We start from the raw sequence: 27,476 nt of genomic DNA on the forward strand, positions 1-27,476 counted from the left end.
TATGTTTGAATGCTTGGTCTCCAGATGGTGGAACTGTTTTAAGAAGGATTCGAAGGCGTGGCCATGTTGGAGGAGGTGTGTCACTGGGGGTGAGTTTGAAGGTTTTAGAAGTCCAAGTCCATCCGGCCCAATCTTGCTCTTTCTGTATGGGTTGAGATGCAAGCTCTCAGCTGCTGGTTCTGCTCCATGCCCATGTACCCGTTGCCATGCTCCTCACCAGGGTAGCCATGGGCTCACCCTCTGAAACTGTAAGCAGCCCTTAATAAGATGCTTTCTTCTATAAGATGCTTTGGTCCCGTGTCTCTTCATAGCAGAGAACAGTGACTAAGACAGCATGTCTGGGAGACAGTTTTTGAGATGGGAATGCCTACCCAAAATGGGCAGCACCGTTCTATGCACCGGGGTCCCGGACTGGATGAAAAAAGGAAGAAAGCAAGCTGAACATGGGCACCCCCCATGCCCTTTCCCCTTCTGCTTCTTGACCAGCACATTGCCTGTCCCCTACACTGCTTGCTACTCTGTCCCTACTGCCCTTGGGTGTTGGAGGTGAGGTGGGACAGAGTCAATGCTACATCTCCTGCAGGAGGACCTAATTGACGACTACCCGAGAGACCAAGGATGGCTGGTGTGGACAATGCCAACCAATCAGGAACTACTTTTCAGAAGAGATGCTTTCTTGAGACCAATGGAGGCATGGGTGGGGGGTATTAAAGGAGCTTGCAGCAGCATTCAGAGAGCTTGTTGTGGCATTTTTCATCTGCTCCCAGAGTCTGTGTCCAGGGCAGAGACAACAGAGCCACCTCATGTTCTGGACACTGTGCTGCCCCCGCTAAGATGGACTGTGTCCCTGGGGGCTGTGAGTCAGGAACTTTTCTTCTATTAAGTTGCTTCTTGTTAGGTTTTCTTGTTACAGCAGCAAGAAGAGTGACCGACGCACAAGGTAACACCAGCTGTGCCAGCAGTCCCAGGTCCTCATGTACAGTACGCCTGTGCTCAGGGGCCACCTCCCTTCCCCCACTCAGAAAACTACCCAAGTTATGCAAAGAGACATCACAGCTCCAGAGAGCAAATGGCTGTGTCTAGTTTCTTGGGGACAAATCTATGTGCCCATAGAAAAGAGGTCCTAAAGGGCAGTGTGCCATGGTTGTTGAACAGCCAACAGGTTCTACCTGACTGCACTGGAGGTCACCCCCAACATATATCTGGCCCTCTGTGGGGCCATGATGACCATAGGGTTGGAACAGAGGGGGTACAGAGAAGAATTCACTGGAACCTCTATCTGCCCTTCTTACCTCTGCAAGCCAATGCCCAAAACACAGGGCCTTACCTGCCTGGTGGCTCTCAGTATGTCAGAGGGATGCCCTCTAGCACCTAGGGAGTGTGTCCCCTGTCCCCTATGAGCCTCTTTCCTGGTGTGGCCCCATTGGAAGACAGTTTCAAAGCTTTTAATCACAGGGTAACCCTGGATTAAATCACAGGCCAGCCCCGGGCTTTCTGTTGGGAGAAATGAGAGCATCCACGCATACAGAGCAGTCTCTACCCAGGTCCATACCAACAGACTACAGGAAATTACTCAACAGTCCACATCAGAAGAGTGGGTAGATGTGTGTGAGCTGTCTACACAGGGGACACTGCACAGCTGCTGAGGAGGCAACCAGGTGAATTCACCTTGGAAACATCTTGCTTGATGAGAAGTCACGTGCGGAAAACACAGAACAGGGACTTCTGGGAATGGAAATCAGGTACAGAGGCCAGTCAGACTGCTCGGTGCTGAGACAAATATCAGCATAAAGAACTTAGGATAGTGTGTAGGATCTGGGGTGGGGGATAAGTCCTCTTGACTCATGGTTCCAGAGGGTCCAGCTCTTACCCCGGTCATTCTGAGCCTGTGATAAGACAGAAAGCCACACAACCCAAACATAAAGCTAAAACTGCTCCCTTCATGGAAGATAGGAAGCAAAAAGGAGGAAGGACAGGAAGAAGCTCAAAAAGTCCACACACAGTGGACTACTTCCTCCAGTAAAGCCAATAATGTAATGTTTCATCTACCTCCCCATTCATCCACCACTCCAAACAGTACCATCAACTGGATATCAGGTGTTCAACACATGAGCTTCTGGGGACATTCTGTACCTAAAACATGTGTCTTGGGGTCTTATTGCTGTGAAGAGACACCATGACCAAGGCAAGTCTTATAAAGGACAACATTTAATTGGGGCTGGTTTACAGGTTCAGAGGTTCAGTCCATTATTATCAAGGCAGGAGCATGGCAGCATCCAGGCAGACATGGTGCTATAGTTTTACCTCTTGTTCTGAAGGCAGCCAGGAAAAGACTGACTCCCACGTGGCTAGGAAGAAGGTCTCAAAAGCCTACCCTCACAGTGGCATAATTTCTCTAAGAAGACTACATCTACTTCAACAAGGCCACACCCACTCCAACCAGGCCACACCTACTTCACCAAGGCCACACCCACTCCATCAAGGCAACACCTACTTCACCAAGGCCACACCCACTCCAACCAGGCCACACCTACTTCACCAAGGCCACACCTCCTAATAGTGCTCCTCCCTGGGCCAAGCATATTCAAAATCACCACACCATCTGAAGTGGACCACTCAAGAGCAAGTTGCTTGGGGTGAGCTAAGGCACACACTGATGACAGCCAAGTGTTGTGGTCATACTCTTTAAGTGGTGGCTCCATGGCGTACCAAGCATTTCTCAAAAAAAAAAAAAAAAAAAAAAAAAAATCTACCTAGTAGAAGCTGCAGGCTATCACTGAGTCCCTGTGGCTGACAGGGACTCATCCCTTCACCTTAACCAGGACACTGTCTGAGAGCACAGGACCCATGGCCATGTACCCTTAATGCTGAAGGTAAACTCTGAAGTTGAACCTAATGGAGACAGAACCCACATTGCAGGTCAGGGCTCAGAGGATGGCTGTGGGTACCAGAGATCTTCAGACTGTGCTAATCCTAAAGAACCACTGACCTGCCTCAGGTGCCCAAGATGGATGTCTCCTCTAACCCAGCAAGGCACAGACAAACCACCTCCCACAGAGTCTCCTATGCTGGAGTCACTTCAGCAATGTGGCCAAGGGACTGGGACCCTTGCCACAAACCTGGTAGCCAGCAAAGGACGTGGACAAAGTCAGAGCAGGAAGATACATAAGTGGGCAGACAACAACAAACAGCCCAGGGAAAGACAGGAGCTGGGACAGCACCTCAAAGCACCCATGAGTTTCCAAAGCCTTGAGCAGGGCCGAGCATCAGCCTGAGGGTCCCTCTAGCCTTGAGGCAACTCCAAGGAAGCTAGCCTCAGAAGACAGACCATGCGCCAACAGGAATAGTTCACAACAATGTGCCATAATAAATATAATTTTTAAAGTCCACTGTTGTAGTAAATATTTAATTTCAAATTGGAGGTTTCTACCCCGCCTCAGATCATCCAGTTTCCAGACAAAAGACATAAAACTTTTATATTCAAAATAAGCCTTAAAAGCACCAGATCTGGGCAGATATCAACCCTCTAATCTATATTTGCCTACTTCCCTATCAATAACCCTGAAGTATAATTTATCATGTTCTGCCTGGGCTGTTCTTAACTCCAACTGGCCAGCCCTCATGGCCAGGTTTTCATGACTCACCTACCCCACAGTGTCTTCTCCTCACTCAACCTTTTCCCTCCCTTCCCATGATGCTGCCTCAGACCTCAAACCCAGGAACCAAAGCTCCATCTATCTGTCTTCTGCCCAGCTATAGGCTGTCAGCATCATTTTCTAGTTTAAATTACAGTCACATAGCATCCCTTGGTATACATGAGGATCTTCTCTGATCTTGGGGCCTGGTATTATCCTTGAGATACATAGCAGCTGATCACACCTCAACAACCGGTATCATTTATTGCTGCAAGTTTTCATTTTGTAGTTTTTCAGCTTTTGTAAAGTGAAATCGGGTAGACACAGGGGTTGTGAGCTAAGAACAGGATGCTATCCTAAAGAATAAGGACAGGGAGTAGAATGAGGAGAGAGAAGGTAGAGGAAAGAGAGGAAGACACACAGAGTTCTAAGTAAAGCAGGAGCCTGCAGGTGAGGGTGCTTGCCTGCAGGCTACAAGGACCTAGGGGTTTTCAACAGCCTTTCACCCACTGCCTCAGGTTAAGACTAGACCAAGTATCAGCTTCCTGCCTCCGTTCAAGATTAGGCCAAGTTCCATTCTCCACCCACAGTTCTTGGGAGGAGCAGAAACATTCTTGAAAACCCACATAATGTACTAATAGTCACCTGACCCTCTGGTCCCAGATAGATTTCGAATGCATGTCATATGTTTGCTAGCCAATAAATTCAAAAGTCTATCTGCTTAGCCAATACGTTTAAGCCATAATCTTGCTGATATACTCTATACCCCTAAAAAGTATAAAAACTGCTTGCTATAGCCATTCAGGGTCACCTTCCAGTAACTCCCCACGAGGGGTTGTTTGAGGGTAGACCCTGATGCGCTGGAAAATAAACCTCATTCCTTTGCATTAGTCTCCTATCTCTCATCTCATTCAAAGGAGTCTCCAGGTAGTTAAGGCTCCATTCAAGTCTTATAGTAGCATGTGGTGTGGCTGAAGTAGGGGTGTTGTGGGGTGCAGGGAAGTGCTGGGGTGCTAAGATGCAGATCAGAAAAGCTGGAAACTGGGGTAGGGAAGGCAGGAGTCAGCATCAGAATCCAGGGAGGATGGAGTCCCAGGAATGGACAGGAGACTCAAACTAAGATAAAAAGCTGAAAATATTCAGGAGACCAGAGATGAAGAAACCATCATGATGCTGGGAATTGAAGGGGGGCTGACCAAAGAAAGGGTACAGGGTTCTAGAAACAGATGGGTTCACCAGAAGAGCAATCTAGCCATATGCCCAAGATGGTGACACACTTCTGGATCAAGTCATGGTGGCTTCAGAGACTGATCTAGTAAGCAGACAGCAGATATGTTTTATTGAGGCAATACTAGGAGTGGTGAGTCTACCACTTAATTTTATAGAGAGATAAAATGACTCTCTAGTAGTAGAACGTATCTGGAAATGAAACCAGGACGATCTCACAAAGAGTAAAAAGGATAAAAGTGAGGAAAATGGGGGATCAAGACAGGCTGAAGGCTTACACAAGAAGGCACTATGTCTAGAGTCTTGAAGAAAAAGCCATGGGAGGAGAATTGGGTTTTAAGACAATCTTGAGATGAAAGGTCATACTGAAAGTATTCACGGTCCATAAAGCAACACACAGCCCTGACACAGGCATTTTAGAACAAGCCCAGCATTCCGAAAGGATACAATAAGCAGAAGTTGAACAGCAGGTGAACTGTGGAGAAAAACTCCACTTGCTCAGTAACATGGGCAGAGAATAAGTATTGTCACCTGTGCCTTGAGGGACACTGGTTCACACCCAGAATTTTTGCATGCTTGTTTGTTTTTTTGAGGTAGGGTTTTTCCCTATGTATCCCTGGCTGTCCTGGAACCTGCTCTGTAGACCAGACTGTCCTCAAACTCAGAGATCGGCCTGCCTCTGCCTCCCAAGTGCAAGGATTAAAAGTGTGTACCACCACTGCTTGGCTCTAAATCCAGAATTCTATATCTAGCCAAACTATCCCATCATGGGGTAGTAGACCAGAAGCAGGTGTGGAGTCTGTGGCCTTGGAATGACAGGAAAATGACAATAGAAAAATCTCAGAGTCTCACTGGAAATGCTGAGTATCTCAAGAGGATCAGGCACCATAGAAGAAGACACGATGTCTGTCACAAATCGTAAGTGGTTCAGGGAGTACACACAGTCTCCTGCCAACAAGCCTCTGCATAACTTGTGCTGTGTAAGACTTGCGTCTTGCTAGTATTTGGAGAGAGACAGGGTACCTGTCCCTACACCGCTGAATGAGTTGTGCTATGCAAAAGCTTGTGTTTTTCATTCTGCTTGTTTTAAAATATTTAAAACGAGAATAATAATTAACAATAGCAGGTGGCAGTCACTCAAACACAGGATAACAAACACCCATTGCTGTGAAGCCCTGCTCACCTCTAAAACTTCATAGGGGGAAGTGGCCTCAAATATTTTCCAGGACTTCAGCACAGTCAAAACAAAAACAGCCACAGGTTAGGCATGCACAGAGCACTAATAAGGGGGAACTCCAGCAAACAGGAAGGAAAACCTGAAAATTTTCTCATCAGGACAATACAAGCTCAGGGAGGTATAAAAGACAAGAGCCAGCCCCTCACACACACACACACACACACACTTATACACACTCTCACTGCTCCTACCAGACCTGCCCACCATGGCCACCTCCACCATGTCCGTCTGCTCCAGTGACCTGAGCTACGACAGCCGGGTCTGTCTGCCCGGTTCCTGTGATTCTTGTACCGACTCCTCCTGGCAGGTGGATGACTGTCCAGAGAGCTGCTGTGAGCCCTGCTGCTGTGCCCCCAGCTGCTGCCAGTCCAGCTGCTGCCAGCCCAGCTGCTGTGTTCCTTGCTGTGCCCCCAGCTGCTGCCAGTCCAGCTGCTGTGCCCCAGCCCCCTGCCTCACCCTCATCTGCACCCCAGTGAGCTGTGTGTCCAGCCCCTGCTGCCAATCTTCCTGCTGCACACCCTCATGCTGCCAGCAGTCTAGCTGCCAGCCAGCTTGCTGCACCTGCTCCCCCTGCCAGCAGCCCTGCTGTGTGACCCTTTGCTGCAAGCCTGTGTGCTGCACACCCATCTGCTCTGGATCATGCTGCCAGCAGTCTAGCTGCCAGTCCTCCTGCTGCCAGCCCTCCTGCTGTGTGCCTGTGTGCTGCAAGCCTGTGTGCTGCACACCCATCTGCTCTGGAGCCTCCTCCTGCTGCCAGCCCTCCTGCTGTGCTCCTGTGTGCTGCAAGCCTGTGTGCTGCAAGCCCTGCTCCAGCCTGTCCCTGCTGTGCCGCCCTGTGTGCAGACCTGCCTGCTGTGTGCCCAGCTCCTCTTGCTGTGCCTCCTCCTGCCAGCCCAGCTGCTGTCGCCCAGCCTCCTGTGTGTCCCTGCTGTGCCGCCCTGCCTGCTCCAGACAGGCCTGCTGAGGCTTCTCCTCAGACAGTAGTCCAGCTGCTGACAGGCTGGATATCTCAGCCTCCACAGGCTACATCTTTGTTTCTAAGCAAATCTCCACTCTAAGGAGCCCCTGGAAGATGCCTGGGGCCACCAGAGTTGTCTCATAATGGATTGGGGGCTACACAGCTGCTTCCTGATGGGGTTTGAAGGTGCCACTCAGCCCCTCCCCCTACAATTTCTCTGTGACACAGATAGCAGCCCCTTCTCGAGACCATGCATCCACACCAGATGTGACAGGTCCACTGCTGTGTTCAATAAAGCATTTGTATCAGGAACCATGAGCTGCGTGTATTTTCTGGAGCCTTCTGGGTCTTTCATACCCTGTCCGCCATGACCCTAGGTGCCTTGCCTGATAAAACCAGACGCAGAAAGATTTCTCCAATGCCAACTCAGGACACTGGGACAAAAACCAAGGCAGCGGCATCTGTCTGAGAGTCTCTCAGTATGGTTGTAGACTGAAAATCCTAAGAACACAAGCTGAGGTGGGGGTGGGGAGGGGGTGTAAGGGATTCCAGGTCAGGAGGCCATGAAGGAGGTTTCCCCCAGCCTGCCTCAGATCACCAGAGTGTAAGGAGTAGCCCCTACTGTGACGTAACTGGTCCCAAGAGTTTAGAGCCTGGCTGGGGAGGAACAAAGGGAAAAGGCACCTTGTAAGCAGACCCCCCTCAAAGGTGATGCAAAGGACAAGACTGGGTTCCCAGGCGACAGTCAATACTATTGAGTCAAGTGAACCCCATTAGACCCGTCAGGAAAGTTGGTATTCTCCTCTGCCCTCAGCTGAGTCTGACTGAATGAGTTGGTCCCAGAAGACAGCAGGACATACAGACAGATGAGAGCAGACACACCTCCATGGGACTGACAAGGTCCATCCTACCCCAAATGAACACCCCATGGGAAGAGTTGAGCAGGACCCCAAGTGGAGGATCTCTGAGCACAGTAGGGACAAATTCAAAACTTCGCTGTTCCCTCTTACTGGGATTGTTCACACCCTGTGTCCGGAAGAGAATGGCCATCCCCTGGGGACAGGGAGGAAGGTCTCCCACCTTTGCTGCTCTGCTTTCTGGTACATGGCATAGCACCCGAGAGAATCAGTGTAGCGAGAGGAACGTTTGGCTTGAGCTCACGGGTTCTTCTATGATCTGCCACTGTGATCTGTCATTACTTCAGGGTGCGTGGCAAGGCACCGGAGACTGTACCACAAGTGAGAGAGGAAGGAGACAGGGTCCATTGGCTAGCTCTGTTTCTAAAGGTTGTACCAGCTCCCAGTGACACCACAGGCTGGGGACCATGCCTTTGGCCCACAGTCCTTGGGGGACATCCTGATCCAAACTGTCACAGGGTCTTTTTTAAGGGCCTGGGCAAAAAAAGACAAGGAAGCATCCCAAGGTGTGGTCCAATCCTCCACTAGCTCCTGTAGAGCATCCCCTCCCCACAGTGGCAGTACATTTTGGGGGACTGTAACTGGGACCTAGCTGGGGGACCCCATTTAGGAGATTGGACCTTGGAGTCCTATGTCTACATGGGGCTATCCAGTGAAGTGATTTCCAAAGTGCTTCTGCCAAGCCATGGATCTGTGGTCCCAGGAGCCAGGCAGCCACTCCAGCCCGCAGCAACCTTGGTTCTGCAGGTGTTTGGAATACAAAAGTCCCGGTGGCCACACCTTGGTCCCAGCACTCAGGGGGCAGAGTTTGAGGCCAGCCAGAGCCAGACCCCCAGAGTAGACACAGACAGCTAGCTACTTTGTTTCAGTGTCAGGAGGGGTCCCATATTTCAGAGGAAAGCCTTGAAAGCTCCCTCCAGGCAGCCCCTGAGAAGGTCACATGCAAAACTGAAAGCCAAAGGAGTATGGAAGACCCTGGAGAGCTAGAGATGCCAGCAACTAGCCACAGGCCATGTGGGCTACAAAAAGCAAGGCCACAGAGGCAGAGACACCCAAACCCTTGGAGTTCGTATCATGGCATGGTCTAGATGCCTGACAGGGCTTCGGGCGTCGGTGTTCCCCTGCTGGGTTTCAGACTTGCTTTGTCCGACTTTCCTTGCCAAACCCCTTGTTCATCCCTTTGGAAGAAGAATACCAACGCCAAGCCATCGCACCCCAGAGGCACAGATGTCATTTTTAATGGTTACGGGAACTATCGATGCTGCCTAAGTCTAACCTCACGGACGCTTTTGAGCAATGCTGGATGTTCATGTTTTGAACACGTGCGGCTGGCTCAGACCCGAGCTGGCAGTGCTGAAGCATAGGTGATAGGAGCTGCAGGGAGGAGGGGCTAGCTGAAAAAAAGGGGGAGGGACTAACTGAAGCAAGGGGGAGGGGCTAGCTGAAAAAAAAGGGGGAGGGGCTAACTGAAGCAAGGGGGAGGGGCTAACGGAAAGAAATAGGTCACTGGGGCAAGGGAGTGTGGCTTTAAAGCTTCCATGCCATTGCCTGGGGGTAGTGGAGGCAGAGGCAGGAGGATCTCTGTGAGTTCGAGACCAGCCTGGTCTACAGAAGGAGTTTCAGGTCAGGCAGGGCTACACAGAGAAACCCTGTCTCATATGTCATAAAACAAAACAAAAATAAAAAATCTTCCAAGCCATCCCTGGATCCTCTCCACCTCTCTCTCCCTCTTCCCAACCCCCCCCCTCTGATTACTGTCTGTCTGGAGGTAAACGGCTTTGTCCTTACCATGATACTGTTCCCACCACTAGTCCCAAATCAGCTGAGCCAAAGAATAAGAACCAAAACTTTTGCAATCATGAACTAAAATAAAAATTTCTCCATGAGGTCAACTTTGTCTTTACTCATGGAAGAAGTTAAGGCAAGCTGAGAAGAGAGAGACACTTTACGTTGGACTTTCACAAGGCCAAACCCTAGCAGTGAGGACGGCCTGTGAGCCTGCTGTCATGGTTACTGGACTGAGGACATTCACCACTCACAAAGTCATTCTCAGGGCTAGAGAGATGGCTCAGTGGTTAAGAGCACTGACTGCTCCCAGAGGTCCCGAGTTCAATTCCCAGCAACCATATAATGACTCACAACCATCTGTAATGGGATCTGATGCTCTCTTCTGGTGTGTCTGAAGACAGCTACTGTATCTCATATATATAAATCTTTAAATAGATAAATATTTTTTAAAAGAGAGAGTCATTCTCTGTGTCCAGTAGAGTGCCCCTGGGGTGTTAGGTAGGTGTCTGTAAGGCAATGGAGTGATAGAGAGTTTCACTGCTGGGCTCTACTGGGCAATAGCTCCCCCAATGAGATGACACACATGCCAGGGGGCTTCCAGCAGGATGTTGAGTGAGCAGGACCCAGGGAAGGCATCTCCCACATTCACATGAATATAACACACACATAGAGTCTGTCCTGGAAGTTCCTTGGTGAGTGTGATGCTTTGTATATACTTGGCTCAGGAAGTGGCACTATTAGGAAGTGTGGCCTTGTTGGAGTAAGTATGTCACTGAGGGTATGGGATTTAAGACCCTGATCCTAGCTCCCTGGAAACCAGTCTTCCATTCGTCTTCAGAACAAGATGTCAAACTCTCAGCTCCTCCTGCACCATGCCTGCCTGGATGCTGCCATGTTCCCGCCTTGTTAATAATGGACTGAACCTCTGAACCTGTAAGCCTGCCTCAATTAAATGTTGTCCTTTATAAGAGTTGCTTTGGTCATGGTGTCTGTTGACAAGGGTAAAACCCCACCTAAGGCAGTGAGTGTCTGCCACAGGTGAGCTACACTGGTTCTGCCCTGTTCATTCACTTCCTTGTTTCCCAAATGTTTTTATTTGGAGGGGAGGGGATTCCCAGTGTGCCAATAGCCTGCTCCTGGACACCAGCAGCATCAGATCTGGGGCGTGGCAGCTGCTCCCTCCCCCTTACAAACCCACCCACGCCCAGCCTCAGAAGACACAGCTCTCAAATAGTTGACCTTGAACATCAGCCTCAACAAGAGAGTGACTTTCTGCTGTTCTAAATGACACCACTGCCAGCCCAGCTCTAGTCTCCCCGTCTTTCTACCTACCCCAGGATGAGCTAGCTATGACAAGAGGCTAACACCGGGCCAAGGTAGATGAGTCCATTCTAAACTACAGAAGGACCAAGGACTTGTGGCTTCCAGCATTGCAGACTTCCAACAGCACAGCTTGAGGAGGGCCACACACCTGCACAGTACCTCTCTAGCCAAGCCCAGGCATAGGCAAGGTCTCACATGTACGCTCCAGGGGAGAGTGGTTCTGAGGTCTCTTCAACTTCAATTTTCACTTATCCCTGCTCTGCAGAGCCACTCCTCAGTGTCCAGCCACCCTCATTCCTCCCTCAGTCGCTAGCCTATGGTGTCACTGAACTTTTGCCCACTATATGATACTGCCCTCTCTGTGAAGTCCCAGGGGCTGTCACTCAGTCCTGAATGAAGGCTGTCTTCACTCATTTTTACAAGGAGGAGGAGGGATAGGAGTGTTGGAAGTTCAAGTTAAATTCTTGGGCTGAAGGGGTTTTAGGATTCCAGCTTGTTGCTAAGCAGAGACTAATAATTACCTTCAGGGATCCAAGATACTAACAAATACCTTCGAAGACCCAACCCCATCTCCCACTCTGCCTTCACACTTCACCAAAGCAGCAACAGGGACAAATTAGAGGGAAAAAATAAAAAAGGAGAGAGAAAGTCACAGGTGTTGTCTCAATTGCATTGATTAAGGGAAGGAAGTGCAGTCCACAGTAGGAGGTGCCATTCCCTAGGCAGGATAAGTGGAAAAAAAATAGCCAGGCAGCAACAGCATTCATCCTCTCTGCTTTCTCAGACTGGTTGCTTCAAGCTCCTGCTCACTTGACTTTCCCACCATGGTGGATTGTACCATGAACTGTAAGCCAAAGTAAATCCTTCCTTCTTTAAATTGTTTTTGTCAAGTGTTTTATAACAACAGAAAAGAAACTATAGCAGCTAGCTAATTCTATGTTAAGGGATGGTGGCAAATGTTTTGAACTCAACAGCTGGCAACACATATGCACTCAAGCATGTTGTTGTCAACATAACTTTATTTACAAAGATAAAAAGTACAACAAACTTAGCCCATAGGTCCTGGTTTCCCAGTCGCTGTTAAAGGTTCACATTTTACAATGGAAAGTCAAAATACATAATAATGATAAAATACAGTATCACCTCAAGACCTTCATTGACAGAATCAGATGAGAAAGAACATACTCCTATACTAAATCCAGCCAGTATCCCTATGGGCTCAATGATGGCCTGAGAAACATCAGCATAAAATACATGTAAGTCAAACCAGTATATCCTGTTTATGTTAGGTTGGTCTCAAGCCAAAGTTGTTTCTGGAGAACATAACTCAGGAAGACGCATCCCAGAATAACAAGTCACTGAGGAGCAACTAATGGAAACACTCAGGGAAGACCAGCTGCATTCTGGGTAGATGGAACATAGGGCTGAGTATAAAAGCACACCAGAAAGGAGTGTCAGATATTCCCCACCCTCCCCTAGACCAGTATCTGCCACCATGTGCCACACCAGTTGTTCCTCAGGCTGCCAGCCGGCCTGCTGTGTGTCCAGCCCCTGCCAGTCATCCTGCTGTGTGTCAAGCTCCTGCCAGCCAGCCTGTATATCCTTGAGCTGCAGACCTGCCGTATGTGTTCCTGTGAGATGCCAGGTGACATGTTGTGTGCCCGTGAGCTGCAGGCCCACTGTGTGCATGGCCCCCTCCTGCCAGTCCTCTGTGTGTGTTCCTGTGAGCTGCCGGCCAGTCTGTGTGACCTCCTCCTGCCAGTCCTCTGGATGCTGCCAGCCCTCCTGCCCCACCCTGGTCTGTAGGCCTGTCACCTGTAGCAACCCCTCCTGCTGCTGACTAGTGTCTCCAAACCAGCTGCTGCCAGGTGGGACATATCTGTCCCTTCCCAACACCTGCCCTCTGTGAGGCAGGTGGGAAGCATGTCCAACCCACTCTGGAACAGTAGAGAGCCAGTGTAGAAGGATAATCCAGTTTCTCCCTGCCCCTGTCCAACCCTCAGGGATGTCCTGACTCCTATTATCTCTCTGTGTCCTTTGAGCCCAATAAATTGCTTTCCATACACTTGTGCTCTCTTTTATCCACATATATTCTTCAAGGTGAAGATTGAGACAAGCTCTCACTATGCAGCCTTGGATGGACTAAAGTTTACTATGTGCACCAGGCTGACCTTGAACTCATAAAGACCTGCCTGCCTCTGCCTCTCAAGTGCCTATATACTTTTTTTTTAATGATTAATTTTTATTTTATGTGTACAAGTGTTCTGTTTTCATGTATGTCCATATATCACCATAAACCCAGTAAAGGGCACCTGATCCCTTGAAACTGGAGTCAAGGAGGTTGTAAGCCACCATATGGTTGCTGGGAATCCAGCCTGGGTCCTTTGAAAGAGTGACTTTTAACTGTTGAGCCATCTTTCTAGTCTCTCCATATGCTGTGTTCAGGACAGCAGCCATTCCTCGGAGAGCCTTCTCTGCTGCACTGAGGGGGCGTGTCCTTGCTATGAGGAGTGAGCTGAAGCAACTGTCATACTTCCTGTGACTTCCATTGGAAAAACAAAAGAAAACTGAGTCATCCTGTGGGTCGAGGTGGAAAACAGGCCTGGACCCCAAAACCCATGAACTACCTTAAAGTATAGTCACAGCAGGCAGGGAAGGGAAATTGTATCTCAAACTCACAACAAACAGGGCCAGAGATCCAGGGAGACTTTGCTGGCTCAGCATGAGCAGAAAGTGTGAAAAGGTCCAGAAGTTAGGAAACCCAGAGGGCCTCACTGGAATCCCAGTGAGCAAGTCAGTCTCCCCAGGAAGATGAGACTTGGGAACAGAGTTAGTGACCGGGTGTCTAGCCAGGGCATGGGAAACTAGTATGGGGTAACACCACTGAGCATCCTAGCACCCAAGCTCAAACCACTAGGGCAGGATCACAGAAATCTGCAGTTTTGTTACAAGGAAGGTAAACATTGTAACAGCCTCCCACACAGGGAGGAATGACAGAAGCTGCTGAGGGAGATGAGAGTCTCTATATTGTCTTCACCAATCAGTGTGTGAAGTGGCCAAAAGAAAGCAAGGAAAACCCAATCATCCCAATCCATTGTCAAAATGAAAAAAAAAAAAAAAAAAACAGCAAACCAAAAATTAGATTTAAAAAAAAATGACAGGGTGTAACTCTAAAATATTTTTTATTGGTGTGTTAAAATGTTACTTGCACGTCAACAGATGAGAACTTGAAACTTAAGAGTCAAATGAATACAATCAAAGCCAAGATATACAGTGAGAAATGAGCTCCTTCATAAATACAAGGATACACTTGATGTAGCCAAAGGTGGGGTCACTGGATAGGAAGACGGGTCAGATAGAAGTAATCAAAATGTAAATACAAAGAGAAACATAGTCGGGGCAGGAGGAGACAAAGACAAAAGTCAAGGCACTCTGGGAAGCTGGATCATCCTTGGTGAATGGAAGTGTGTAATTAGCATGCCCGGAAGGAGCAAGAACATTCTAGGAGACACTTATGTCTCACTCTAGTTATCTGGCCTGTGGAAACAAGATGCCCAAGGAAAATGGAATTCCCTGGGAGTCTCTCGCTTGAAAATAAATGGCTAAACCCTGGGGCCAGACAGATGGGAACTTGTCTCCCAAGAAGGGTGCTCATACAAATAACCTACCATACTGTCTCCTAAGACAGGCTGAGATAATGACAGCATGCCACCATAGGCAGGACCACTTTGATCAAGACTGCATAATTAGGCATACCACTTGTCTTCTATCTAAACCTTACCCTCATGGCAGGACCCAGAAGATGGACTGGGGGTGGGAGCAGTCACTGGATGATCTCTCTGTCCTTCTTTCCAGTGTGGCCACACTGAGTCAATCTCCATGTTCTGATTTTTGTTATTATTTGTCTGTTTCATGGGCTCATGAGGGTGGATAGCCACATCTGAATTATTGGGGCTACCAGGGCTTAGGCTTTGACTTTTAATAACCCTGACAACAAGTAGTATCACAGAGAGGAAGAGGAGGGGAGGGGAGAGAAGGAAGGGAAAGGAGACAAGGAGGGGGGAGGGAGGGAGAAGAGGAGAGAACATGGTGATGAGGAGGAAGGGGGCACAGGAGGAGAGGAGAATAAAGTGACAGAAGGGAGAGGGGACAGGGAGAAGAGGAGCAAAGAGGAGACAAGGAACTGGACAGAAGAAACAGAAGTAACGTCTGGGAAAGGTCCCACAAAAAATAAAAATACATAAAACACAAAGACTTTAGTGTGGCTTTTCTTGGGAGACATGGTGTCCTTGGGCAGAACCCTGACGGCCAGGCCAGCTTGGTGAAGCAGTGTGTTTTTTCTGAGGTTACCTGCAGAAGTATGAACGACTGATGGGCAGCTACACTACAGAAGAGTCTTCCTCTTAGCAATAGTTAACTGCTTACACAGCCCCAGAGATGAGGGAAGTGTCATGTACAATCCTGTGAGCTCTCCACTGTACCCATCTTGTAAAGGTCTCATACAGTAATTACAGCTGCTCTGTTCCCAAACATGGCAAATACTGTGTCATCCTTAGAGGATAGCATTACACAACACCCCAAAATAGGCTGCATCTTCCTCAAACTGAAACAAAACAAAATACAGCTAGATACACCTTGTTCAGTGTATGACTCAAAAACCAAAAGGGATAAGGAAGCCGTGGACACACAAGGTTAAAACCACATGCTACAAAAACAGAAACAAAGACAAGGATCACATCAGACACCGGATGAGGAAAACATGCTCTAACTGCTGAAGGAGAAGGTGTCCTTCAAAATTAAAATGATAGAGCCTGACACGTCACTGTCAGCTCACATAACCATCAGAAATGGCTTCGGGCCAAGGATGCTACAAAGAGAGAAATGGAGCCACGTGAGGGAGCTGCAGAAAGGGCTCTGTGAAGGTTAAGAACACTCTGGAGAGGAGGGTGCTCACAGTAGTCAGGGCCCATGCTTGTCCCAAGAGCGGGAAGCGGCAGGCGCAGGCAGGGTAGGTAGAACTTCTGGAATCATGTATAGCTAACAGAACACAGCATTAAGCAAAGAGAAGGGGCCACTGCCAGTGACAGATACACCAAAGAACACTCAACAGGCATCTGCTGAGTTGTCCAGAGGGACATTTCAGGAGCCAGAGGAACAAGGCTTCAGAAGTTGGCACCCGATGAGTCAAGTTAGAGGCCTAGACAGATACTACAGGTAAGTGGAAGCCATCTGATCTTCTCTACAAGGAGAACAGAGATCATCAGCCCAGATCACACAAAGGCACAAGCTGAAATCTTACAGCTACTCAAAAGGAATGAATGCTCAGGAGATTCTGACCCAAGGCAGAAATTGAAATTAAAAAAAAAAAAAAAGGCATCAGTATAAATTCAAGTGGAATGGATTCTGGGGGATTTATAGGGGGAAAGCAAGAGAGTTTGTTGAAGAAAAGAGCTTGCCACCAAGCCTGACAACCTGAGTTCAATCCCTAAGACTCACATGTTAGAAGAGAACCAACTCCTTTAAGTTATCTTCTGACCTACATGTAGCATGTGTTCATACACACATACAGACATGTGCACACAAACATATACATACACACCAGCACATACACATACATGTGCACAGACACACACACACACACTAAAATGTAGTTTTTTGAAGGGAGTGTAGAAAGACAGAGCAAAGGAAATCTGAAGTAAATTTAAATACATCAGCAATTATAATAAACATAAATAGGTTAGACTCTCCAGGTGAAAGACAGAGTTTTTCTGGGTTTTTTTTTTTTTGTTTTGTTTGTTTGTTTGTTTTGTTTTGTTTTGTTTTCTGTTTGTTTGCTTCAAGTCCTTTATGATATCATCAGGCTAATTCAGGCCTTTGTCTGTTTTGTAATAAACTTTCATTGGCTCCTTGTCCACAGGTTGGCTTGTACTGCCTGGTACTCCAATAAAGGAGCTGAGTACTTGTGACAGAGCCCAGACAGAATGCAGGAAGGACCTTAACATATTTACTTAATGGGCATTTTTGTGTTGGGATAATCTCCTGTACACTGGGTAAAGGCTGTGTTTCAGAACTGGCAGACATTTGTGTTCAGGCTGAACTTCGATATTGTTATTTTAATGGGGCATCACCTGTCTCTTTGCTTCACAAACATCTTCTCTATCACCTTCCTATTAGTTTAATAAAGAGCTGACCAAACTATAGCAAAGCTGGAGAGGAAAGGCAGGACGTCGGGGTAGAGATAGGAACTCTGGGAAAGAGTCAGATCAGAGCTGGGAGATTCGCCAGCCAGATGCAGAGGAAGGAGCAGCCCTGTGGCAGACCACAGATTAGAATGAATGGGTTAATTAGATTACATGAGCTAGTTGGGAAACAGCCTAAGCAAAGGCCTGAGCTACGTAAACGAAGCTAAGCCTCTGTGTCACTCCTTGGGCAGCTGTCGGGTCAGAGGCAGTTTGGTTAAATAAATGGATCTTCCTTCCCTTTCATTAACCTACTTTCCCTGCCCCACTCCCCTACTGCTGATGTGTCACTGGCTCCTCCCACAGACAGGGAGTCCTGGTTTGGCTGGTGATCCCTGTGCTGACATCCCTGCCTTTATGGAGGCTTGCACCAATCGCTCTGGTCGGTTAGAAACCCTGACAAGATCCAGGAGAGCCCCTGTGTCACGTGCCTCGGTGCTGTGCCTGAGGGCAGAATGTCAGCTGTCTGGATGAAGAGCTGGGTGTACTGAGGGAAATAAAGCCCTTGGGACGAAGGCTGGGTGGGAGAAGGGACTCAGCAGAAACACAGCCCCAGGGCCCTTCAGAGGCACACTATACACATCACAACGTCCATGTTGCTAGAACTCAAGAAGCCCCAGGACAGGGTTGTCACTACTGAGAAGATAAGGCACAGGAGCAACATGCACAGAACCAGGGTCACTGCAGACTACCGAGGGCCACTAAGTTAGTGACATTCTCAGACCACATCCTAATGGGACAGTAAGGTGTTTAGAAGTCAAGGTGTCCATCCACCTAGCCTTGAGAGCCTCAACCCAGGCTGCCCACACTTGTAGCCAGCCCTGAACTAGAGGAAATGCTATGGTGGTCCGGGTGCTACCTACTCACTACCAGCAGGCTTTATAGGTTGCATCTGCCCCTGCTGGTCTCTCACCATCCAGACCAATCCGTCAAGTTCCACATTTAGTGCTCAGACCTGTCAGGGCCACAAAGTCTTTCATCTTCCGTTCCTCACTCTGAAAGACTACACACCCTTCCTGGGCTTTTCCCTCAAGGTGTACATGCCTCTGGAACTCAGACCCTGCCTGCTTTCTTCTGTTCCCTGGAAGCTGTTCGTTAGAAAGTATTTCTGTCACCGCACAGTATGAAGAGGCCTGTGGTTTCATGCTGGGGAAGAAGAGAGCCAGTGAATGAGATCTCTACCCTCTGAGCAGGGCAGAGGGTCTCAGGGGTCCCGAAACTCTCATGTCTGAATCAGGTTCACCTGCTGGGAGTGGGGTGGAGAGAGCAGATACCTGTTGGTGTACTTATTATTTTATTGGGTTTTTTATACCTCTGCCTCCTTTCTGAACCTTATTTCACCCTAATCCAGCCCCCCCAACACTAGGTAAGAGAGAAAGAAGGTTAGAGGGGAAAGGGGGTGCATAGACCTCTGTAGGCTGCTTCCTGTTGATTAGGGTTATCTGGTTCCTTGGGGCAAGCCCAATCTTCATCGTCAGACTATCCAGCGATCCAGCAATAGCAGCGCTGTCACAGCAGCAGGCACAGCCCCCCACCCCCTGTTCTCACAGTTATCACCCTCTCTAGAGTTCCTGAATTAACTGTCTGCAGCTGGTGAAAAATCATGCCCCCCAACCCCCGCCCCCGCCAGAGCACAAGACATAGTCAATGTCTATGGACAAAGTGAAGTATAACCCACACCTGGCATCAAAACCCAAACATATTCATTCATATAACACAGCTGCGTTCTTAAAGAAACCAAAACTCTCTGCAGATGCCAATGTGTTCGTGTATGCGGTATGAGGACTCGGGAGCTCTGTCCTCAAGCATGAGTTCAATCGGTGAGTGCATGTGTATGTCGGGAGTTATAGGAGTGCAAGTGTGTACGAGAGAGGTTCCTGTGCACCTGTTTGAGTGCATGAGGCTATGGGCTTTCAGTTCACGCGTATCCACATGTGTGTGGAAGGGATAGATGCATGTGCTTGAGGGATGGTACATGTAATTATATGTGAGCCTTTGGGACAGTGAGCCCCTAATATCTGTCTCAGTTTTATAAAACCCTAATTTTAAACCACACACTGATTGCAGGCCTTCTTGGCTACGGATTCATAAACCCCTTCTCCCCCTCACCAGTAATGGAAACTGATATATAATGCAGGGCCGGGAACAGTTAGAGCTGTGGAAGGAACAGGGCAGGACACAGCCACAGACCCTGCCAGCCGAAGGCATGCCTATGCCCGGAGTTTGTCCGTGAACGTCCCACCACACTCTGGATGAGAACATGGGAAATGGGTGACTGTCACCAATGCTGCAGAGGAAACAGCCCCCAGTTTAGACTCCACTGGCCTCGGAAGTACATGGAGTACAGACTCAGCTCTCCTCATTGGCAGATGGGCATCGGTCACGTGACCGCAGCAGCCACTGCCCCAGGAAGTCAGCAGAACATATCGATGCTCTCTAGCTTCTAAGCTGCAAGTGTTGTGAGTTTGCTGTGTCACAGTTGATCGCCTGCCAATTAAAGACGGGCACGTGTGAACCTCTGAAGAGAAGATATTACTGGGCCAGTCATGTTGCGTAACTAAGATTCAAACATTTGAGAGAAGTAGGAGAAAGTCACCAGGGCCCAGCATTACAAGACAGCACCAGAGAGAAAACTGAGAGACCAGACATAAAGCGAGCACCTACTACAGCCGACTGAGACAGGAGGCCAGAAGCGTGAGAGACAGTGAGTCTGTGGCAGGGACCTGTCTATGTCGCTAAAGCGTGTCCTCCACCCATCTCCATCTCCTCAGCCCTGAGGCTGGATCACAGAAAGCACTGGCCTTGAGTCTCTTCCGATCACCAAGAGTCGGGAAGCAGAACAGACATGCGCGGCTAACTGGAAACAGCTCTTTATTTGGCACATGGGTTATTTAGAGAAGAACCCTGCATTTAGGACACCTTTCAAAAAAAAAAAAAAAAAAAAAAAAAAAAAAAAAAAAAAAAGGCCAGGGTACAGGATCTGGTTCATTCTTTTGCATCCTTTCCCAGTTCCAGGTTGCAGTGGGCGTGCTTTCCATCCTCCTCGTGCCAAATCCATGGTCAAGAATGATGCTGGATAGGACGAAGTATCCATCTTCTGTGGAGGTAGCCGGCTTAGAGACACTGGTCAGCAGCAGCAGGGGGTGCTACAGGTCACAGGCCTGCAGACAAGGGTGGGGCAGGAGGGCTGGCAGCATCCAGAGGACTGGCAGGAGGGGGTCACGCACACAGTGGGCCTGCAGCTCACAGGCACACAGTAAGTCACCTGGTATCTCACAGGAATGCATATAGCAGGCCTGCAGCAGGCTGACTGGCAGGGGCTGGACACACAGTAGGAGGGCTGGCAGGGGCTAGACACACAGTAGGAGGGCTGGCACCCTGAAGAGCAGCTGGTGTGACACATGGTGGAGCCTGGCAGTCTGGAGGAGGTTGGGGATGTCTGGGAGGCCTTCCTGGAGCAGCCTTTATACCTGGCACACTGACTCAACTACCCAGAATACAGCTGGCCTTCTTGTTTGCTTCCTTTCCCGTTTGCTAGCTTTGCTGTTGTATACGTTCCTGTGTTTGTTTGCCCTTGGCTCCATGGCTAATTATGTCTCTTCCAAGTTCCTGGAGAAGGCACTAGGGCAAAGAGAGTGACACCAAATTCTGAAGCTCAATATCGGGGCTCATCTGGGGCTCATGATGGACACATCTGGCCTCTAACAACTTTGGGTACGCCATCCCTCAGCCTCTGCATTTTGCACTGCGTGGAGCCTCCCTCTTTGGGCAGGTTCCACTCCATGGCTGGAGCTTTGGTTGAATACCACAGGGTTCACACATCTTCAGCATCCTGGGGTTTCTACTAAAATTTAGGTCTCACCTTGACAACTTCACAGAACAATTTTTCAGTAGACCTGGGGAATCCAACCCTGCAACCTTAGAGGCTTTCTGGAACCTTGTGGCAAGGCTTTGTAAACCCCACAACACTTGTGTTTTTGTAAGCCTATGGGACAAATGACAATCTGCCATCTTATCTGCACGTGATGTTGCATAGCCTGTTCTGCTGCAGCTGCCAAGGTTTCTGGGTGCCTTAGTGGGAGAACCTGGGAATAAATTCCCTAGGTGATTTTGGAGCAGGGGAGTCCTTTGGTACTTCTCCTGTTCCGGTTTTCTCCTTCCAAATGCATTAGCCCATGACATTAAAATTCCACTTTATTAGAGTTTTTTCTGGCGCGGGGGGGGGGGGGGATGGTGGGTTGGGGGATGTGGACAGAAAACAGACTTTAATATACATATATGCTGAAGCTGTTCTCAGGCAGACCAGAAGAGGGCATCAGATCCCATTACAGATGGATGTGAGCCACCATGTGGTTGCTGGGAATTGAACTTGGGACCTCTGGAAGAGCAGCCAGTGCTCTTAAGTTCTTTCTTTCTTTCTCTTTCTTTTTCAGAACTGAGGACCGAACCTAGGGCCTTGCCCTTGCTAGACAAGCTCGCTACCACTGAGCTAAATCCCCAACCCACAGTCAGTGCTCTTAACCACTGAGCCATCTCTCCAGCCCCGGAAACAGACTTTTTTTTTGCCAGATTTTATCACAAATGGCTTGTAGCATGCTTCCTGATGAATCCATATTTTACTCTGAAGCCACATGAACAGACTTCAGTGTCTGCCTTCTGTTGGAAGTCTGTTCGTGCATATAGAAAAGTCCTTTCTTCTATATTCAACTGGTTGGTGCTGGAGATGGTGGGAAAGCCTGGAGCTCCTTCCGGAGATGGCCTTTATTCACAGCCCAGTGTCCCAACGACATAGAACACAGCTGGTCTTCCTTGTATATTCATTCTCTCTCTTAGTGTTTTCTGGGTGCTGGGACAGGGTGCTTGGTGAAAACAGCTAAAAAGTTCCAACATAGGCTCAGGCAGTTGACACTTGGTCTCCAGTTGGTGGTGCTGTTCTGAGCAATTATGGGGAGGCATAGTTTTACTGGAGGACCTGTGTCCTTGGGGCAGGCTTGGCAAGTGTAAAGCCTTGTGCCACCTCCAATGTGCCCTGATTCATGCTTGCATTGAAGACGTGAGCTCTCCGGTGCTTACTCCTGTCACCCAGCTTTTCTGCCACTATGTTTCCCTGCCTCAGACATTTAGCCCTCGGGAACCATGAGCCAAAATAAACTCACCCTTCAGTACATTCTCTTGGCCATGGTGTTTTACCACAGCAGCAAAGTAACAAGTGCTAGGTTATTTCTCCACCTTTGGTGCAATGAGCCAGTTTAGTTTACACCAGATTAGATTATATTAAAAACAGGTTTAGGGTGAAGCTGCTCATTAGTGGGCTAGTAGTTCACTGGCCCTAAAGACCAGGGCCAGGGAAGTCACCATGGGGAAAGGGGGAAGGTAGGGAAGGAAGAGAGAAAGAGAGAAAGGTGCCCGAGTACAGAGAGAGAAAAGGAGAGAAAGATCAAAATGGCTGGCTTATATAGGGAGGAGCCTCTGGGGGAAGGGCAGGTCCCTGGTCTGAAACCAAACAAAAGTGGATCTTTCTTTCCTCCTCAGTTAAACTTCTCTGGATTCCTTCACAGATATGCCCAGAGCTGTGTCCCTTAGAGGGTTCTAAGACTGTACGGGTGACAGTGAAGATTGTCATCACGATGAGTTCAAAGTGTCAGACTTTAGGCTTCTTATGTGTTTGAGTGTGAGGTGCCTAGATTATATAACCACATATGGCCACGTGTGACTCAGAAACACCCTCTAGAAGCTTGTCCCTTCTTCTGTCTCCACCCCCACTGAGACCCAACCACCGTGTCCCAATAAGTTGACCTGGACTTCCTGTCTCCCCAACTTGCTTCTCTGTGCTATGCCCCTGTCCCCTTCTATCCAAATCAGGACAATGAGGCTGGGTACTGTTATTGAAGTCCACGTGTGCCTCTGATGGGACAGCCCCTGTGTGGCTGCCATCTGTAAGCAGGCCTCCTGTGTGTCTCACTGACACACGCCAGGATTCCCCAGAACAGTGAGCCTCAGACTCATGAACTGCACCAGGCCTCTTGTTCCACCCTGATCTTCAGGATCCTCCCATGAGGAATCAGTACATCCTATTAATCCCCACTATCAAATACTCCGAATACTGGACCTGTTTCTCAGGTTACCTCCAAAGCACAGATGAGAGCTGTCCCTCCTGGACAACAGTCCACCATGATCCTGTCGAAGTAGGAAGACTCATCTCTCCCCAAACCTCCTGCATGGTTGGGCAGAGGCGCCTCCCTAAATCTTCTTTATTTTTTCATCCTCCCTTGCTTGTGGCTTTTTAGAGATTTGATTCTCCCCCTCTAAAATGTCCAACCCTCACTCTTTTGAGGTTCGGTCTGTTGCTGTGTGTATTGTAATGGTAACTGCTGGCCCTGATTCTCACATACACAAAGCAATGCTACATGACCTTGGTCCTTTATTGAAAACTATTGGTTGGATGAGGGAGAGAGGCAGATGGGGTTTCAGCTCCCAGGCTTGGGGAGTCTGAGGAGGAGCCCACAGGTGGAGAGAAGACAGAGAGAGGAGAAGACACCATGGGGTAGGTGAGTCGTGAAAATGTGTCCATGACAGCTGGCCAATTGGAGTAAGAGCAGCCCAGGTGGAACATGGCAAGTTATAATTTGGGGTTACTGATGGGGGGTAGGTGATAATAGCTTAGAGGGTAGCTACCTGCCCAGCTCTAGAGCATTAAAGGCTTATTAAAAATATATAAGCTGTGTGTCTTCTATCTGGGAAATGAATGATCAAGGCAGAGTAGAAACCCCCAACAGAGATGAAATTTTTACTTACAACACACCCCATACATATTTTCTCACATTCTGAACTCGCTTACTAGGATTTACTCCTTGGGGTACACGGAAGCCATAGAAGGAGCCTGGGACAAGCCTTGAGTCCCATGGCAGGGAGTCTGGGTCTGACGCCCTCTGCTGGTGTGTCTGAGGACAGTGACAGTGCATATAGATAAATAACATTTTTAATGTTTATTTATTTAATGTGCATGAATAACATTCAGACACCAGCAGAGGGCGTCGGATCCCATTCCAGATGGTTGTGAGCCACCATGTGGTTGCTGGGAATTGAACTCAGGACCTCTGGAAGAGCGTCCAGTGCTCTTAACCACTAAGCCATCTCTCCAGCCCAAGATTCAAATATTTAAGAAGTGCCCTGTAGGAAAAAGGTACCAGGACCCAGCATCCCAAGCTGGTACAGGAAAGAAAAACTAGCCAGGGATAATTGGAATGTCTGCAGTGGGTGTGGCCACTGAACTGGAAGAGAAGAGCCAAGGGAAGGGAGAGGACGTAGCTGTGAAAGAATAAACCCATGACATTGCTACAGGCCCTAAGGAATGCCAGGAACCTGAAGACCCCACTTAATCAGGCCATGTCCTCTATGCCTCATCTCCCAAGGATCATAGAGACCACTGACTAACTTTACATCCTTCCTGATACAAGAGGAACCAGAAAAGCAGGCATGAAACAGGACAGAAATGTGCTGTTGAACTCGAAAAACTGGTTTATTTAATACGCAGGATTAGAGAAGGTCCCTGCAGCCAGGACATCTATAAGAGGTCAGCAGATACAGATCCTGTTTCTGGACTCTGTTCCCAAGATTTTGGGTGGGACAGGTAGGATTCCCACGTGCTGCAAACTCTAACCCTGAGGTCAAGTCCAACAGATTGTGAGACTACAGCCGAATCCCACCTGGCAGCAGCTGGTTTGGAGACACTGGTCAGCAGCAGGAAGGGTTGCTACAGGTGACAGGCCTACAGACCAGGGTGGGGCAGGAGGGCTGGCAGCATCCAGAGGACTGGCAGGAGGAGGTCACACAGACTGGCCGGCAGCTCACAGGAACACACACAGAGGACTGGCAAGTGGGGGTCATGCACACAGTGGGCCTGCAGCTCACAGGCACACAGCAGGCTACCTGGTATCTCACAGGAATGCATATAGCAGGCCTGCAGCAGGCTGACTGGCAGGGGCTGGACACACAGCAGGAGGGTTGGCAGGGACTGGACACACAGCAGGAGGGCTGGCAGGAACTGGACACACAGCAGGAGGGCTGGCAGGAACTGGACACACAGCGGGATGGCTGGCAGGAACTGGACACACAGCAGGATGGCTGGCACCCTGAAGAGCAGCTGGTGTGACACATGGTGAAGGCTGGTTGGTCTGGAGGAAGGTGAGAATGTCTGGAACTCCTTCCCATGGTGGCTTTTATACCCAGTTCAATGTTCCAACTACCCAAAATGCATCTGGTCTTCCTTATTTTCTTCCTTTGACCTCCTAGGTTAGCTTTGCTGTTGTCCATGTTCCTGATTTGTTTGCCCTCAGCTTCATGGCTAATTATACCTGCTCCAGCTCCTGATGAGTCTTCTCTAACCCTGCATAACTCCAGCTCCCAGATCTCCCCTGGGGCCATCTGAGTCTACCAAGCCCCATCACTCCTGTTTCCGCATATGAGATCCCAAAGTTTCAGGGGTCCAGAATTTCTCCTTGCATGAGAATTCTTACATATACACAAAGATTACTGTTCGCATAGGGTTAGGAAAGGGTTTGAAGGAAGGCGGAACACAGAGAGTGTCTTCTCATGATCCAGAGATTGAGTCGGTTAACAGACGGAAGCAAGGACATGGGGAACTTTCTTTCAGTGTATATATGTTTGTGAATGTGCATATGTGCATCTGGGGTTCAGAATTTGTGCATGTGTGAGTGTAAATGTATGTATAACTATACATGTGTGCCCAAAACTGTAATAGATCAATGTTTGCCACCTGTGCCACCTGTGCCCTCTGTGCCCATGTGCTACCTGTATCTCCTATGTCACCTGTGCCACCTGTGCCCCATGTGCCCTGTGCCACCTGTACCACCTGTGCTCCTCTTTCACCTGTGCAACCAATGTCCTTGTACCACCTGTTCCTCCTGTAACACCTGTGTCCCCTCTGCCCCATGTCCAGTGTGCCACCTGTGCCCTGTGTCACCTTGCCACCTGTACCACCCATGCCCCTGTGCTACCTGCTGCCTATCCTGTGCCTCTGAGATGCCTCATCACTGCCTGCTGCGTTCCCAAGGCTGTGAGAACTGTTGCTACTGCTCTGCAAATCCCCATGTGGCTCTGTTGGGATGGACCCTGTGCCCTGACTCTGTCCCTGCCAGCTGGCCTCTGGTGAGCCTGTAGTCTTGCAGTCCCCAGGGTGCTGCCTGCTCTCTGCCCTGCCCATTCCTGCTGCCTTCTCTTATAGCCCCTCTGCTTATTGCTAATCCCCTCTCCCAAGGCCCTCGAACACTGGGTTTGCTGCTGGTCAGAAGCCCAGGTGAGAACTGTCCCTCCTAGAAGTCACTCCAGTGTGATCCTGTAGAGCCTGGAAGTATTCACCTTTCTTCCCTTCCTTCTCTATCATATTCTGAGCCTGCCTCACCCCCCTGGAAAACACTGGAACGGCAGAAAGAGAACAGGGAGTCCTGAGGCTCGTGCTAGGGAAGGAAGGTCTGCCTAACAGTACAGAACTACCCAGGCACCTCTCAGGCCATGTCTGTTAGAGCATTTCCAGACAGAGAAATCAGGACATTGTTGTGAATAACCCCGATCATTTGGCTCCTTGATGTTTGGAACTGGTCTGTGGAAGGAATTTGCCAGGGTTTGGAGCTAAGGAGTATTAAAGCCCTAAACTGTTCTAAGCAAGACTTAACCTGAACAATACACTTCCCTTGTTTACAATTTGCAACTCTTTTAGAACTCAGACCAGATGCCAATAGAAACACAGAGTAAAGTTTGTGCTTAGGATGTTCCCTAAAGGAACAGGGGTCATACTGGAAGCAGGGCTACCAGATTCTTTGTATGATATTCTGGAAAAAGATTATGCACGTTTTGTGTGTGTGCATGTGCGTGTGCGTGTGCGCTCGCGCGTGTGTGTGTGTGTGTGTGTGTGTGTGTGTGTGTGTGTGTGAGAGAGAGAGAGAGAGAGAGAGAGAGAGAGAGAGAGAGAATCTAAATCTGTATGATGTAGATTGTCCTGAAGCTGTTTGTATTTTAATGTTAATTCCACTTCCGGGGAGAAGAACTCCCTAGTCATATGACTCCAAGTGAACCTTCTCATTTTAATTAGTAAAATAAAGCCAGTGACTGGGCAGGGTGAGGGAGGTGGAGATG

The 27,476-nt window shown here is 48.9% G+C and overlaps 5 protein-coding genes across 5 annotated transcripts in view; 2 read left to right on the top strand and 3 right to left on the bottom strand.

Annotated features, from left to right (window-relative positions):
* TSPEAR (thrombospondin type laminin G domain and EAR repeats) overlaps positions 1-27,476 on the bottom strand; it is a gene marked incomplete at both ends in the record, with an annotated part of 153,565 nt that overhangs the window by 94,302 nt on the left and 31,787 nt on the right. The gene's annotated exons all lie outside the window — the stretch shown is intronic.
* LOC308436819 (uncharacterized protein) lies at positions 6,249-7,063 on the top strand (the record flags this gene model as incomplete). The annotated part of the gene is made up of 1 exon (XM_080937800.1): positions 6,249-7,063. Exon 1 carries the CDS (start codon positions 6,305-6,307, stop codon positions 7,061-7,063), a length of 759 nt encoding a protein of 252 aa, XP_080793926.1. The 5' UTR covers positions 6,249-6,304.
* Positions 12,581-12,925, top strand: LOC308436813 (uncharacterized protein; the record flags this gene model as incomplete). Its single annotated transcript, XM_080937794.1, has 1 exon — positions 12,581-12,925. The coding sequence occupies one exon, from the start codon at positions 12,581-12,583 to the stop codon at positions 12,923-12,925; it is 345 nt and encodes a 114-aa protein (XP_080793920.1).
* Positions 20,452-20,727, bottom strand: LOC308436817 (uncharacterized protein; the record flags this gene model as incomplete). The annotated part of the gene is made up of 1 exon (XM_080937798.1): positions 20,452-20,727. The coding sequence occupies one exon, from the start codon at positions 20,725-20,727 to the stop codon at positions 20,452-20,454; it is 276 nt and encodes a 91-aa protein (XP_080793924.1).
* On the bottom strand, positions 25,059-25,481 carry LOC308436812 (uncharacterized protein; the record flags this gene model as incomplete). Its single annotated transcript, XM_080937793.1, has 2 exons — positions 25,059-25,298; positions 25,407-25,481. The coding sequence occupies 2 exons, from the start codon at positions 25,479-25,481 to the stop codon at positions 25,059-25,061; spliced, it is 315 nt and encodes a 104-aa protein (XP_080793919.1).

The sequence above is a fragment of the Micromys minutus genome (assembly GCF_963924665.1).
Source record: "Micromys minutus genome assembly, chromosome: 25".
In the NCBI taxonomy this organism is placed as follows: domain Eukaryota; kingdom Metazoa; phylum Chordata; class Mammalia; order Rodentia; family Muridae; genus Micromys; species Micromys minutus.